Genomic DNA, 15239 nt, shown 5'->3' with positions numbered 1-15239 from the left:
ACTACTTTTCATTGGTTCAATATTATTTGAACCAACACACAGACGTAAAGGGTGTTCAATAGCACATATTTATGAAAAAAGAGAGAGGGCCAATCGGGTGGAGTTATCTGGTTTGGCAGAAAGTGTGGAGTTAGGAGGTTTTAGCACTTTTTACTACAAACTCCAAAGCACTTTTTACTACTTTCCATTGGTTCGATATTATGTTAACCAACACTCAGATGTGTTCAACAGCCCTGATTCATGCCAAAAAAATCTAAAACATATTTTGGAAGTGGAAGCTTTACATATTTATGTACTGTAATATGACATAGATGTAAGGTGCTATAGTCCACAAATTAAAATTGTCTAAAATTAGAGGCATAAATTGTGAAAATAGCAGATCTACATGCTCACAACGCCTCGCAACACGAGGCGTTGTGAGCATGTAGATCTGCTATTTTCACAATAGAAACGGTGGTATAAAATATGTAATGCCTCAACTCTTAGTGTTCATCACGGTGGGGGGGTCCCTGGTTAAAATATGATTATTTTGGGGGTCGCGGCCTGAAAAGGTTGAGGACCACTGGCCTAATGCATACCAAGGTGGAGGGGTCCTCGAAATACAAAGGTGAAAACCCCCCAACCCCTAACCCAAACCATTGAATCTAGTATTAACTCTGTGTGTGTGTGTGTGTGTGTGTGTGTGTGTGTGTGTGTGTGTGTGTGTGTGTGTGTGTGTGTGTGTGTGTGTGTGTGTGTGTGTGTGTGTGTGTGTGTGTGTGTGTGTGTGTGTGTCTGTCTGTGTGCACGTGCGTTGCAGGGTCCAGGAGGTTTGTGATTGGTTTGAAAGCTACATCGACCCCTTCGATCTGGACGTCTTCACTCCACATCTAAACGCCAACCTCAACCGCCTGTCACAGAGAACTTCGGTACCGTCAGCCAATGGAATCACACCTCTGTACCCTCCACCAATAAAATAACATCCCCATGTGCCATCCACCAATAGAATAATAGAATAGAATAACACCTGTACTATCTCTATAACATCAACCAATATAATAACACAATGCATGTGTGCCCCGATTGATTGATTGATTGATTGATTGATTGATTGATTGAAGCTTTTATTAGAGGTTTGCATAGGAAAAAGTACATTACAGTATGTCTATTGAAGTAGGAGGTCTCTCCACAATTAAAATCATCATTGAATCAATCACTGAATTGTCAAACGATTTTCACATGGGTTGGTTTGTCAGGAATGTCAGACTAGACATGTAGCATATGTGGTAAAAAATAAAAATAAAAAGGGCGGAGGGTGTTCATTCATACCAACAATATCATCATCATGGTTTACAAAAGGTTATAGTCTCAGGTAATTGTATTAAACTCAGTCGTATGTCTTGCAGTGGAGTTATGGCAACCTTCTGCACATGTGTGTGGCCCCACTGTAGTGACGTGTCGTTCATAAGAATCGAATCATTAGCGAGACTTGTGAATGATTCGTTCTAATCCCTGAAATGGGTCGTTCACACTTTCGTTCACACCCCCGCCCTCTCCCCCTAATAGCCCCTGGCACACAGGACGGGAGGATGGGCTGTACTTCTGACGTAATAAAAATTCTCCCACGATTGTCTTTTTCACGGGACGATCGCGCTATAAACGGTGAACGTGAACGAATCTTTCGAACGGATCGATACCGCGAACGAAATGATTCGTTCACTGAAATGAATGGGATTGCCCATCACTACCCCACTGTCTAGCTGCTTATGTCTATGGTAGAATCACACCTCTCCGCCTTCAACCAATTGTTGTCAATCTTTGTGTTGCTACAGTAGGTGTATTGAGTGTACTGTTGTCATGGTGTGTGTTGCCAGGTGTTGCTGGGGCTGTTGACGGGCACAGAGAAGCAGTTTGCGTCGCGGAGCAGCAGCAGCGTCACCTCCCAGGAGCCCTACAACATCCTGCCCCTGGCCAGCAGCCAGATCAGGTGAGGAGGGAACTGTAGTTCTAGAACTCCACATGTTTGTAGTTCTTTTTACATCCAGTGTGAGATTAAGAATTCATTTGTGTGGCTTTTAGGCTGTGTAAAAAAGGTTGCACGGGAGAAGATGTGACAAAAACCATTTCCACCAGCGAGTTAATTCAATCATTTTATCTCTGCCAGGGTTTTTCTGTGTTTTTATCAGATTTTTGAGGCTCCCTGAACTTTCCGTCTTGCCATCCATGCTTTTGTTATGGTCCGTAGAGCAGGGATTTTCAAAGTGGGTGCCGCGACGGCAGTCCAGGGGTGCCGCAAGATCATTTGATATTATTTGGAATTTATTTGGACACTGAAACCTTGTATCTCCAAGTTTCAAATGTGTACGTCTTTTGGTAAAGCAAAGCCCTGCTTTGTCATACAAGATTGTCGCACAAAACTAGTGAAAACAGCCGATCTTCAAGCACTTGTGTGCTTGTAGATCTGCTGTTTTCACTAGTTTAGTACATTTTATAGATGATAAATACAAAACAAACGGTTTTGGACATACAAGGTTTCCACCCGACAACGACGATATTCTATAAGTATAAGGTGCTGGGAATGAAAATTATAATGTAGGGGTGCCTCGGATTAAAAAAAATATTTATGGGGTGCCCTGAGACAAAAAAGTTTGGGAACCCCTGCCGTAGAGAAGGGCTAGTTTTAAAGAACGCATTCTGGAGATAGATTCCGAGATAAATCCATTTTCCTGCTGATCATTGCATTGCTTCCAACGGTGGTCATCATTTAGGGATACCGTTTTCTCCCGATGCATCCCTGCATAACTCTGGGGTAGGGGAGACGGCAGTGTAATATAAAACAATGAAAAGACCAATTTACAAACCTTTCAAATACACCACACTGTTAATGTTTATTTAGCTTTCAGCATAATCCTTCTTGGGCATGGAGTTCACCAGAGCTTCACAAGTTGCCACTGGAACCCTCTTCCACTCCTCCATGACGATATCACGGAGATGGGACGACAACCATGCAGACCAATTTGATGCAATGTGCGACGTGTGGTCTGAGCACAGGCTGACCCCCCACCCCTTCAACCTCTGCAGCAATGCTGGCAGCGCACACACGTCTATTTTCCAAAGACCTCTGGATATGACCCAGAGCACGTGCGCTCAACTGCTTTGGTCGACCATGGCAAGGCCTGTTCTGAGTGGAACTGAGCACTAACATCCACCAGCTGGAAGAGGGTTCCAGTGGCAACCTGTAAAGCTCTGGTGAACTCCATGCCCAAGAGGGTTATGGCAGTGCTGGAAAGTAGTGGTGGCTACACAGAATATTGACACTAGGGCCCTATTTGGACATTTTATTCTCTTTTAAACCAGTGGTTTAGGCATTAATGGCTGTATGTCGAGTTATTTTGACGGGACAATAAAAAAATCACAGTTATCCAAGCTGTACACTGATTACTTTACATTGGATCAAAGTGTCATTTCTTCAGTGTTGTCCCATGAAGAGATATAATTAAATATTTCGTGAGATACTGTACTTAGGTACTCATCTTTTCCTGTTACTGCTGTGTTTACTGTTTCATTAACATTGCTGATCATAGTGCTCTGCAATTTTGTTTTGTGACCATCAATAATGCAGATTTGCAGCCATTAATGTGTTATGTCTTTTCCAGGTTCGGCTTGCTGCCTCTGAGCATGACCAACGCACGCAAGGCCAAGTCAGTCATCAGGTCCGCCACCACCACCACACGTCCACTGGTAAGACACAGCACCACTGGGAGATGAAAACATTTCCAGTGTCACTAGTGTTCAGCTGAATATAAAGCAGCCTTTGGGGCTTACTCTTGAAAAACACCAGGCAGTTTTTGTAGCCATTAGTTTTTTTACATCCATTTGTCATTTTTGTCAAGTAAAACTGTTGTCAAGTGAACATTTTACATGTCACAAAAAGACTCGGATATAACGTGGATGAGTTTCCATGGGCTTGACATTAACATTTTGTGGCACTTTTGGATGAGTCCAATTCCCTTTCAATTGTCTGGGCACAAAAGTCACTTCTCCGGATAAAAGTGAGACATTTCACAGTCATTTATTTTTTAAATGCATGCATAGTTGTCAGACATTGAAATAACAAAATGACTGTAATGACCCCCCTTGCTCCCTCCACCCTCAGCGTCACAGAAAAAGTGAAACCAAGAGCCACTTGTCCAACGGACAAGTACATTTTTAATTAACTTGTCCGGAAGGATTTATTACTTGTCCTGGACAACAGGACAAGCCTTAATGTCAAGCCCTTTTCTAACAAGTTCCAACGAGGTGTTGGCTTGAAAAGCTGCGTCGTCTTATTACTGCTATATATGACATTTATGTAGTTGCTGTCCGGTGGAAACCATGTATGTCCGTAACAGTTCCTTTGTTATTATTATAATTTGTTTAACTTTTTAAAATAGCAGATCTCACTACATGTCACGATGCTGCATGTTGTGAGCTTGCAGATCTGCTATTTTAATGTGTGATGGAGTAGAATATTAATTTATAAAAATACAAGGTTTCTGCCCGACAGTGACGAGACATTTCTTTGTATTTGTGTTGTTGTGTGTCATTCTTTTGGGTAAACATTGTTTTGTTAAATCCTCTGCCTTTGCCAGCATTATTGAGTGTGGGAGTCTCAGGCAAGTTGCTGGCCCACTGCTGTCACTGCAGTGGACCTGGTGTTTGTGTGTGTGTGGGTGTGTAGTTCTTATAATGTGTGTACATCCCTGTAGTGTTAATTGTAGATGCTCATGTATAATGTGATTAGTGCATTCAATAGAACAGTGTTGCACTCAATATGTAGCTTGTTTTCAATATAATTGACCCTTCTTGGTATACATGTCACAGTCACCTCCACAATTAATGGCACCCTTGATGAAGACGTTAGTAGTAGTAGTGGTAGTAGTAACTAGAAATGCACTCTGTCGAGGTGCAAACTAGCGCCTTACGCACAAGTAGGCTACTCAAAAACAAACAAAAAAAAAAGATATATTATGATATATGCCAATGCCAATGACATCACCACTGGCCTCACCATGAATACTGGTCCCTCATTGCCTGTTAATGATGACTTTTCCAGAGATGCTGGTCCCTGATTGGGCTACATTCTTAAACAAGTGCTTAAGTAATAATAACTAGAAAGATTCACACGCGAGTCACACTTGCAGATATCTCTGTATCTGTCAGTCTTTGTCCCTGTTCGAGTAGTGCTAACATTCCGTCCTTGTCCCTTTTATGCCCATATATGGAGATCCATGATGTCATCAATATTAAGCCCACATCTTGGAATGCCCCTAAATAAATAAATGTCAGTTTCAGGTGGTCGGTGATGTCAGACATACTGTGTATATTATGATGTCAGTCATCTCCATATGTGGGAAAAGTTAAAATTTTAATTGACATATTGCCCATTAATGCCCAAGTGCGTGCCTGCAAAAACTGTGGGAGGAGTAGTAGGGATGGGACGATATGAAAATGTCATATCACGATTATTGTGACCAAACAAATCGCGATTTACGATATTATCGCGATAATCAAAATATCCCCAAAATCTATTTTGCCAAAAAATAGCCGATCTACAAGCTCAACGTGTCGCAAACGCGACACGTTGTGAGCTTGTAGATCGGCTGTTTTTTGAGATTTGGTAGAGAGTGGGGAAAAAAAGGCTGTATCAAGTATGTATATAATTTATAATTATGTTTTACCAATAGAGGGTTTAAATGGTACCAGATTTGCAGCTCTGCCAATAACAGGTGAATTGATCCCAGTGCATGATGGAGGACGATATCACGATAAATTAAATCTCCACGATATGATTATCGTGAGTGTTTTTTATCACGATAAACGATAATATCTCTTATCGTCCCATCCCTAAGGAGTAGCGCTGCAAAAAAAAAGAAGAAAAAAAAGTGTTTATCGAGGAGGCCCTGGAAGATGGATGGATGGAATACATTTAGTTAAGGCAACCAGACTATAGGACTATTAGGACCAGACTAATAAAAATCAACAGAGAAAATAATTCACAAATAAAATTATATGAATTAAACTACAGTATATAACATATATTTTAGCTGTATTGTGGGAGGAGTAGCGTGGCAAAAGAAGGTCTTGTCTATGAGGGGATGGAAGATGAATGGATGCCTAAGTTAAACAATCTGAAATCAACCTCAAGAACATTACTGCAATTACAAATATCTTCTCAAGAAAGTAGGTTTCACAATTATGCACAACCCCTACAAGTGTATGGATAGGTAGATATGTATCGATCGATCTATATCAAGGATGCTGATAATTGTGTATTTTACTGTACATCCATATAATACATGATATTTAACCATCCAGCCTGATTAAATGGTTAAATACCCAGAATCACTTTGCTTGGTAAAGGCTTCCCACAGTTTATTCTGTCTTGAGCCAAATTCAACATGCTACATGTTGAGTGCATTCTTATTCTTCTGCATAGGTGATGGTGTTATTGATGAGAGTGCAGTAGCTTACCTGCACGTTTGCAGTGTGATGGTACCATATTACTGCTGCATTGTGCAATACTTTTGATAATCACAAGACCTGAGAATAATATGAAGGCTTTATTCAGACTAGCCTCCCATGTTGTTCCCACCTGTCCTTTCTTAAAGGTGCTGAAAGTCATATGTTTTGGCTAAAACAAAAAGGTTGTTGAAAGGTTAAAGCTCTATATTCTGATAGTAATCATTATGTTGTCGTTCAGTAGCAGAAGTCTCCCTGTTTCTCCAGCTCTAGAATTATTGAATGATTTAACCAGTGAAAAATAGCAGATATACAAGCTCACAGCGCGGCACCGAGTGCCGCGCTGCAAGCTTGTAGATCTACTATTTTTGAAAAACTTGTGAAAAGGTGTGCAAATCTTTGAATATATGTATTTTCAAAGCAAACGTTTGTAACTCAAATTCTGCTTCTGGGTGGTCCCTGGAACTAAATGTTTTGAGATGCGGGTCCGTGGCCAAATAAATATCATTTTGGGGGTCCTTCACATGAAAAGGTTTGAGAACCACTGACATCGTAGTCTCTCAAGAACAGACTAACTGAGCTCCAGTTAAGTGAAAAGGACTTTTTCTTTGACGATGGCTGGCCAGATTGCTGACATAGAAACATAGGTTTTTCAAAAAACCTTAGGATTCAAAAGACACTTATAGAATCGGGTCAAAATTCTAATTTTCACGATTTTTCAACAACAAAAAAAATTATAGTTAAAGCATAAAATAATGATACACAATAATGTGTACCCGTTCTAAATGGGTTGATACATACTGTACACACAAATGTATGTTCAGTTGGGCTCCCAATTTTGTGCAGTCAGGGGAGTAATTTTTTCAGCTTCAATTGTCTGCTCAATTTAGCTTTCTTCACTTCAAATCTCAATTGTTTATCCTGTATCCTGTCGGAGTTTTATCTCCTGACTGGATAACATTGGTAACCCGTCCTGAAAATGTATTATCTGTTTACAAAAGAAACGGGGAGACGCCTGTTCACTCGATAGCCTACTAGTAATGATTACTACAATATAGAGATTTTTAACGTGTATTTTTAACAAGACAATCACTTTCCACCACCTTTTTAGGTAGTAGTTTGTTGTGTGTTAATAATTGGCCATGTTTATCAACATTTCTCATAATGCAGCTTTAATATCTGACCCAATGACTGTCAGGAGGAGAGAAGAAAGGTTTGCTTTTATGCTCGATGAATGACCTCCTTGCTCTTTAATGAAGCATCAGCCTTGCATCAGCTTTGTTGCAAGATCTGCAATGAACGGCAGCCTCATGTAGTTAAACTGACCCCCCATGAATTGTGTCTCTACAAGCTCACAATGTGCTGTGATGCAATGCATTGTTGAGCATGTAGATCTGCTATACTGTATAAATCAGACCTCATGGTCTGCTAATGATAGAGCTTACATTAGTATAATGTGTTGAGCCATAAAGCCATGTAAAGCTATGGGTTTGTGCATCTATCTGTGTATACTGTACATATGTTAATATGATTTTATTGTATTTATTTTTGGGGGGAGGGGGTCGCTCGTTTTGACTTATCCAACAGCCTGCGTGTGTAAGGTTTGACAGCAAATGCATGAGTTTTTATACTAATGGTAAAATTTTGCGTTTATATAGGGCCTTTATCCAAGCTAATGCACATTTCAGTGTGCATGTACTGTACATTAACGTATTCATGCACCGATGGCAGAGGAAACCATGCAAGGCACCAACCTGCCTCATCAGGAGCAATTAGGTGTTCAGCAGAGTCTTGCTCAAGGACACTTCGGCAGGCTCCAACTCTGGGGGAGCCCGGGATCAAAGCCCGGTGGAAAACCGACCTTCCCAGCTCCCAAGAACCGCCGTCCAAACGGTTTACTTTTTCGATCTCTTCAGTTTTTAATTATTATTTATCTCAGGGGTTTACAAGCTCTCCGGGTAGGAGGACAGGGTAATACAAAACCAATCTAGAACAGAAAATATCTTACCTACTCACGAAACAAAAGACAAAAGCTTCCCCTTCTTAACCGAAAAAACAAACCCCAAACAATAGCCTATAACCAAAAGAAAACCAGCCCTCCCCCTGTAGCTGAGAACACTAGGCTAGCGAGCGTGTGCTAGTCAGCAGCTATAGCCGAACTATTACAGACTGCTACAGCGTTGTCGCTCATGTTTAATCAAGTGTTGTTCAGAGCTCACATTCGACTACATATCTGTTCAGGCTTCACATGCACAACAAACTACAGCGAAACAAACGGACGGGTTGGGAGTCAGGAAGGAACGCGTTCGCTGTCGCCGGCTCACTGACAGCCTTTTAAAGTTGGTGCTGTCCTCCGGGCACCAATCTGGACTGGCTGCTGCTGGCACTCCCCTCCTGTAATCCTCCAATCACACTCCCACGCACGCACCAACACACAGAGCAGAGAGAAACCTATCCCAAGGCATAATTTGTATATTTCACAACCTTCATAAACACTTCCGTTTCCCAAACGGTCACTCTACCTCCTCAGTCACAGCCGTCCCTTTACTTACAGGCAGGCACGCTTGTCTGAGTTGGCAAGTCATGGTGGACAGAATATGTTTTCACATGAACCAAATGGCACGATCCCTGTGTGTCAATCACCATGGTGGTTTTGTAGTTTCACATACTGTTGGCTTCAGGATAGTGTAAGCAGGAGTACATGGTTATGTATGTTAAAAGTATACATTTTATGTCACTTGTCAGTAATTTTGTCCAGTAGAGTGTGCTAAAAGCTCAGTTCCTACTGTATGTCTCCCTATGTTGTCCTGCTGTCTATGTCCCTCTCAGCTTTCATACTGTTTGTATCAAAAAAGAACAGTGGTTATCTAACTTCTTTCTTTCTTTCTTTCTTTATTTCTTTATTTATTTATTTATTTATTTATTTATTTATCTAATTTCTTTCTTTCAGTCAAGAGGTGTGCATTAGAGCTGGGATACCCGACCAAAAACCTGCGGGGCCCGCCGGAACCCGATGGTTCGGGCTCGGGCCGGACGCATTTTCATAATTAATTGTCAGGGTTGGACATATCATGCACTCTCTCTGATGATGCGCACAGCGGGCACGTCCTGATAAGGCAAACGCCGACAAGGCAAACTAATGTACTAAACTTCCTTTTGTTATGGTGAAATGTGAGCTCAGCTGCATCTCGTTTCATGATCCCATTCATGCGTTTATCGTGGCTTGCCCAGGCATAAATATAACGATTGCATTCACTACGGCTTCGTAACTCGCGCGGCCGGCCCTGGCCCACTCTTCGCGGCCTTCGCGCCGCTTGCAATGTCGTGGACAATAAGTGTGACATATAACCATTGTATTGCTCAAAATTCTTTATTCATTTCACCATAACAAAAGGAGGCTACTACGGTAGGAGACCCGGGCAGTACATTTGCCCAGTTTGCCAATCGGCGTTTGCCTTATCGGCGTTTGCCTTAGCAGGATTTCCCCGCGCGCAGCGCACAACTTGTGAGTGGCACTGTGGGTGTGTGACTGTGTGCTGCTCGCACTAATGCTGCTGGCTTGGAGCTAGCCTGCAGGCAGGCAGCTGGTTTCACATGGATTCATGGCTCAACTTAAATAGGCTACCAGAACAAAGTTGACGGCCCGCTCCTCTTTGAAACATGAAACTCAAGTTGAGATTCTACCCATATAAAAGCACAATTACACTTTGGTAGAGGTTTGGGTTGTGTAGGTGCCTTCATGCCATGATGTAACTCCAAATAGTGGTGAGATATTTCAATAGATGTTCCTGTTAATTAAAAACTGATCATCCAAAATACTCTCCCTGTTTACTTATATTGCAGGTCCCAGTCACACTTTTAGCACACGAATGGACAAAACTCAACTTTAATACTTCACAGGAAGAAGTTTTGAGTAGATATGTTTCTGTGTCCAGATCACTGTGTTTCCATGCGTGTGTAAGAAAGTAATGGTAGTAACTTTATCGGTGATTGTAAACAGACAAACAAACAAAGCAATTTTATACGTGAACAGAATCTCCTTTGTTACTTGTGACTTTGAGAGTTGTTGTTTGTCAGTGCAATGTAAGTTAATGAGGAGATTGTTTTAGGGAAATCAGTTGTGAATCAAATAACCAATTATTGAAGATACCTACTCAATATTTTAGAGTTGCATCATAATGTAACTACACCACCCAAACCTCTACCAACATGGTATTGTGCTTATTAAGCTTATTATAATACTCTGTAGTACAGGTGACACTTACAATAAATAACAGTTTCTATTAGTTTAAAAATCTGTTATTTCTGGCACATGACAATGTCATACTACAAAGTAAAATAGGGTTGATACGATATTTATGTCCAATTATTAATTTGTTTTCTTTCATTTCCCTCCTAGGCTCCTCCCGCGTCAACACCAGCCAATGACAACACTTTCCGCCCGGGCAACCTGTTCAGGCAGTTAGCCAATCAGGAGGAAGAGACCACAGCTCCGTCATTGTTCAAGTTGGGTTGGCTGTCAGGCATGTCCAAATAACACTACTGTTAATATGTGTGGCTGCAACTGTACAGAACCTTTGTATAAATATCCTGCTATTTTGACGGCCTGCTTTTTATGTCATTTCAAACCTATTCACCTGTTATTTATCAATAAGGTCAAGCAATTCTAATCAATGCTGATTATAAGATCAATAAATTCTAGAAATTACACTGAGTGTGTTGTTGTCATTTATCGAATATTTGCTCTGCTTTTTTGTGTTAGCCATCAGAACTGACTGAAAATCACTTTACATATACATTATGTTTAACCACTTGAACCACAAATTCAGGTTCACCAAAAATAGCCGAACTCCAAGCTCACAACGCGTCGTGAGGCTATTTTTGGTGAAGAGAGTTGGCCGTAGATGGAAAAAGAAGTCATCGAGTACAGTGCAAATCAGGTCTGTTTTACTAAGCATAGTGAAGTGATATTGATGAATTCCAAATATTATGCGAGTTTCTAAACTCTAGGCTTGCTAAGGGAAGGAGTGCCCGTTTTCAACAGCGTTGGCAGGTTAGCTACTCACCAGCGTCGGCAGGTTAGTTTTACTGAGGTTAAGGTTAGGGTTAGAGTTGGGGTCAGGGTTAGAGTTAAGGATAGGTTTAGGTTTTGGTGCACCTCTGCCGCGGTCCAAGTGATTACAATGGAGTGCTCCATACCTCCGGTTCAGCCAATCAGAAGCTTCAAAAATGAGTCCGGGGCGTGGTTTTCCCTTAGCAAGCCTAGAGTTTCTAAACTCACCCCCTGGACTGGCATCACGGCACCCACTTTGGGAAACCCCGCTAGATTACATAAACGTTCCAACCAGTAACAATCACACAAAAATCATCATGTCAAACATGTTGTACATTGTTTAATAATGTATGGTTTTATTTGAATCCTTCACACACTATGCTCTTTCAGTGATCTGTTTCAGGTGTGTTGTATCCAATGTTACCGTATAGAAGCACTGGCCTTGTAAATATTAATTACAGATTTTGTGCAAGCCCATAATCCTCAAGCCCCCGACCACTAACCTGCAGACCAGGGTTCCCACGGTCATGAAATTCCTGGAAATATTTTGAAATTAGAAAAAATACTTTTCCAGTACTGGAAAGGTTTTGGAATTGATCAAGGGTCCTGGAAAATCATGGAAAGATATTTAGCTATGCATAGTTTTTGGTTATTGATTTAAAAACATTTTCTAGAATATGTATAACATTACATGAATTATGTAACACAAGTAGTTCTTCGCCGAACGGGCTGCGTGATTGCTGCCTAATGCAGTGTTTCTCAAACTTTTTTTCTGCATGGGCACACTTTTCATGTGGCACACCAACATAATACGGGGGTGTAAATATCGTCACTGTCCGGAAGAAACCTTAGATCCAAGTTTCAAAAATGTGTAAGTTTATTGGCAAAGTAAAGCCCTGCTTCATCATACAAGGCTGTCGCACAACAGTAGTGAAAACAGCAGATCTACAAGCACACAACGCCTCGCACCTTGTAGATCGTCTGTTTTCACTAGTTTAAATCATTTTTAAAATGATAAATACAATACTGGCTTTCAAGCAGTTTCAAGGGGCACACTTGACCCTTCTCAGGGGCACACCAAAGGTCCCCAGGCACAGTGGTTGAGAAACACTGGCCTAATGTATGCAACTAGAAGTTTGGCGGCTTTGCTGCCCTCATTCTATGCTCGCACCCTTCGGATGCTCGCACCTGTCGCTTGATGCAAACCATAGACTGTAGAACATATGGACGATGTGAAGCCATTGGTTTCTATGCAGCGCAAATGGCCCTTTTCTACCCCTTGGAATGGGTGTCGCCATCATAGAATTGTAAAGGCATCAGAGATGCTATTGGCTGCCAACGGTCACATGCAACCGCAGGGATACATGGGAGAATGTGGTCGGAGCCTCCCGAAATACAGCACACGAAGAAGAACACAGCCGGCTGGTATCAGTTTCGTTGTTTTTGGTCTCATAGATAGATAGATAGCTTTATTGTCATTCAACATATGAAATACATAAATGAACAAAATTTTGTTTCACTAGCTCCTAGTTAAAAGAAAGTTAAAATAATAAAAACACTAAAACACCACCTAATAAAAACACTAGTCAGATTCATGGAGATATGGCACACAGGATTCTTAAGCAGCATATAGGAGAAAGGTCAGGTGATATGCACTTTTTAATGGGACTTTTTAACTTTTTCAGAGTTCACAAGTCTTATGGCTTGGGGGAGAAAACTCTTGCTAAATGCCTGCTAGTGAAGGCATCTCTTAAGCTTGAATCCCTTTTACTCCCCCATTTATGCTGTGAGGTGTTCTGACAGCAGAGCAACACACAGGCACAAGCTGACAGGTCCTTTTCAAGTATTCCCTTCACTGTAACAAGCATGTATTAAACCTGTTTGCTTATTACATTTGGCTAAATTGTTCTGTGCGCTTTATTTTTTTCTACGATTAACTGTGAAATTAAATGCATTACATTTTAAATGTTAACATAGAAACTGTTGCTCGCATAATTCCAATTCCCATCATTAAAGGAGTAATTACACACCACAGTTTTTGCACCACAGAACCTTCAGTTTCAGGCTTACCGATCATAGAGGCAGGGGTGTCACAAAAATGGGGGGCGACTGAGTGGGCCCAAGGTGGAGGGGCCTGGAATTATTTTATACTTTAGCTATTTAAAAATAGCAGATCTACAAGCTCACAGCGCGGCACAGAGTGCCTCGCTGTGACCATATATATCTGCTATTTGTCAAGCACAAAATAATGCGTTCCCAGTCTAAATGGGTTAAACCCCCTCCCCCTATGAAGAACATTCAGGGGGGGCCCGCAGTGAATCCTTGTACCCAGGGCCCAGAATGTGGTGCCACACCCCTGCATAGAGGTGCACCAACCATGAAGAGACAACAAACAATGAAGAGACAACAAGCCAATCGGACCGCTTTGCTTGGCCAAGTGGATGGGAAATGTAAACTCACTCATTGATTCACTTGTGTTCTCAGAAATCTGTTAGGATTTAGAATATTTTGTTGCTGTCGGCTGTCTTGCCTTCTCCATTTTCTAACTTGTTGTCCTTTCGTAAATGAACACCTACTTGATCGTACTACAGCGTCACATCACATAAAAGTATCTAATGTAGCACATCTGCAAGCTTGAAACCTTCTGCCAAGTGGGGAATTTTGAGCTTGACGATCTGGCTGCCAATTTGAGCATTATATTGGTCTAAAATCCTTTCTTTTTTGGCATCCCGATGTCCAAAAATGTGTGTCTATGAGCCTGCAGTGGCTACATTATAATGCAACATGATTTTTTTCTCTCCATTGTCTCTCGTCACTCCTGTGCCTTTTCACACACACACACACACACACACACACACGCACACACACACACACACACACACACACACACACACACACACACACACACACACACACACACAGGGCTACATGCGCTACTATGAAGCCGCTTCAGGCATCACGCTGCCAAAGGGCACCAAAAAATCAGAGAGAAAAGAAAAAAGAAGAGCCATTTGATCTGGGGGCGGGGCCGCAGTGCAGTCCGCGACGCACTCTGACTCTGCACTCACTCACAGACACAGACACTCACCCAGTGGAGATCCAACGGTCATAAAACTGATCTGATCTGATACATTGCAAGTATAAGAATCAACTTATGAAGTAACTTATCCATGCCCAGCTCAACAACTATGGAATATCAACATGGCATTGCAGGGGGGGGGGCTCCAACAGCCAAGGGGGGGGGGGGGGGGGGCTCCAACAGCCAGTTGTGCTTCAGGCACCAACATGGTTTGTGGCGGCCCTGCACACACACACACACACACACACACACACACACACACACACACACACACCAGGGGCGGGGGGGGGGGGGGGAATAAAAGTTACTTTTAAATATAAATCCATGAATGTCTCTTTGTCTATCTGTTCTGGTTACTATGTTGTTAAATTACAGTAACATAACTACAAATGCAAAATTTTACAAAATGGTCACTTTGACAAGGTATTGTGGCACGTTTACTAACATGCCAAGTTTAGCTGCACTTGAACACAACCGTTCCAGGCTGCCATATCCAGCCCAAGAAACCGTAGAAACGGGGGGAAAATAGAATTACTTCTTAAAATAAATGTATCATGCCTAGTGCTAAGGTATGGCAACATGACTGGTGTCTTGCATGCGTGCGAAGGCGCGCGTGCAGGACACCAG

At 41.8% G+C, this 15239-nt stretch overlaps 1 protein-coding gene across 3 annotated transcripts in view; it reads left to right on the top strand.

The window, feature by feature from the left end:
• The window catches only part of cog1 (component of oligomeric golgi complex 1), a 60650-nt gene extending 49474 nt beyond the window's left edge, over positions 1 to 11176 (top strand). For all 3 annotated transcript variants that reach the window (XM_080724319.1, XM_080724318.1, XM_080724320.1), the window contains exons 14-17: positions 800 to 908; positions 1854 to 1966; positions 3636 to 3720; positions 10880 to 11176. In XM_080724319.1, the coding sequence (XP_080580445.1) occupies positions 800 to 908; positions 1854 to 1966; positions 3636 to 3720; positions 10880 to 11017 (445 nt within the window). In that variant the 3' untranslated portion in view covers positions 11018 to 11176. The remainder of the gene's footprint in view (positions 1 to 799; positions 909 to 1853; positions 1967 to 3635; positions 3721 to 10879) is intronic.
• Positions 11177 to 15239: the final 4063 nt, after the last annotated feature.

The sequence above is a fragment of the Nannobrachium achirus genome (genome assembly GCF_963921795.1).
Source record: "Nannobrachium achirus genome assembly, chromosome: 4".
Taxonomy (NCBI): domain Eukaryota; kingdom Metazoa; phylum Chordata; class Actinopteri; order Myctophiformes; family Myctophidae; genus Nannobrachium; species Nannobrachium achirus.
Note: the sequence above shows the minus strand (reverse complement) of the source record. Positions and strands in the feature narration are given on the sequence as shown.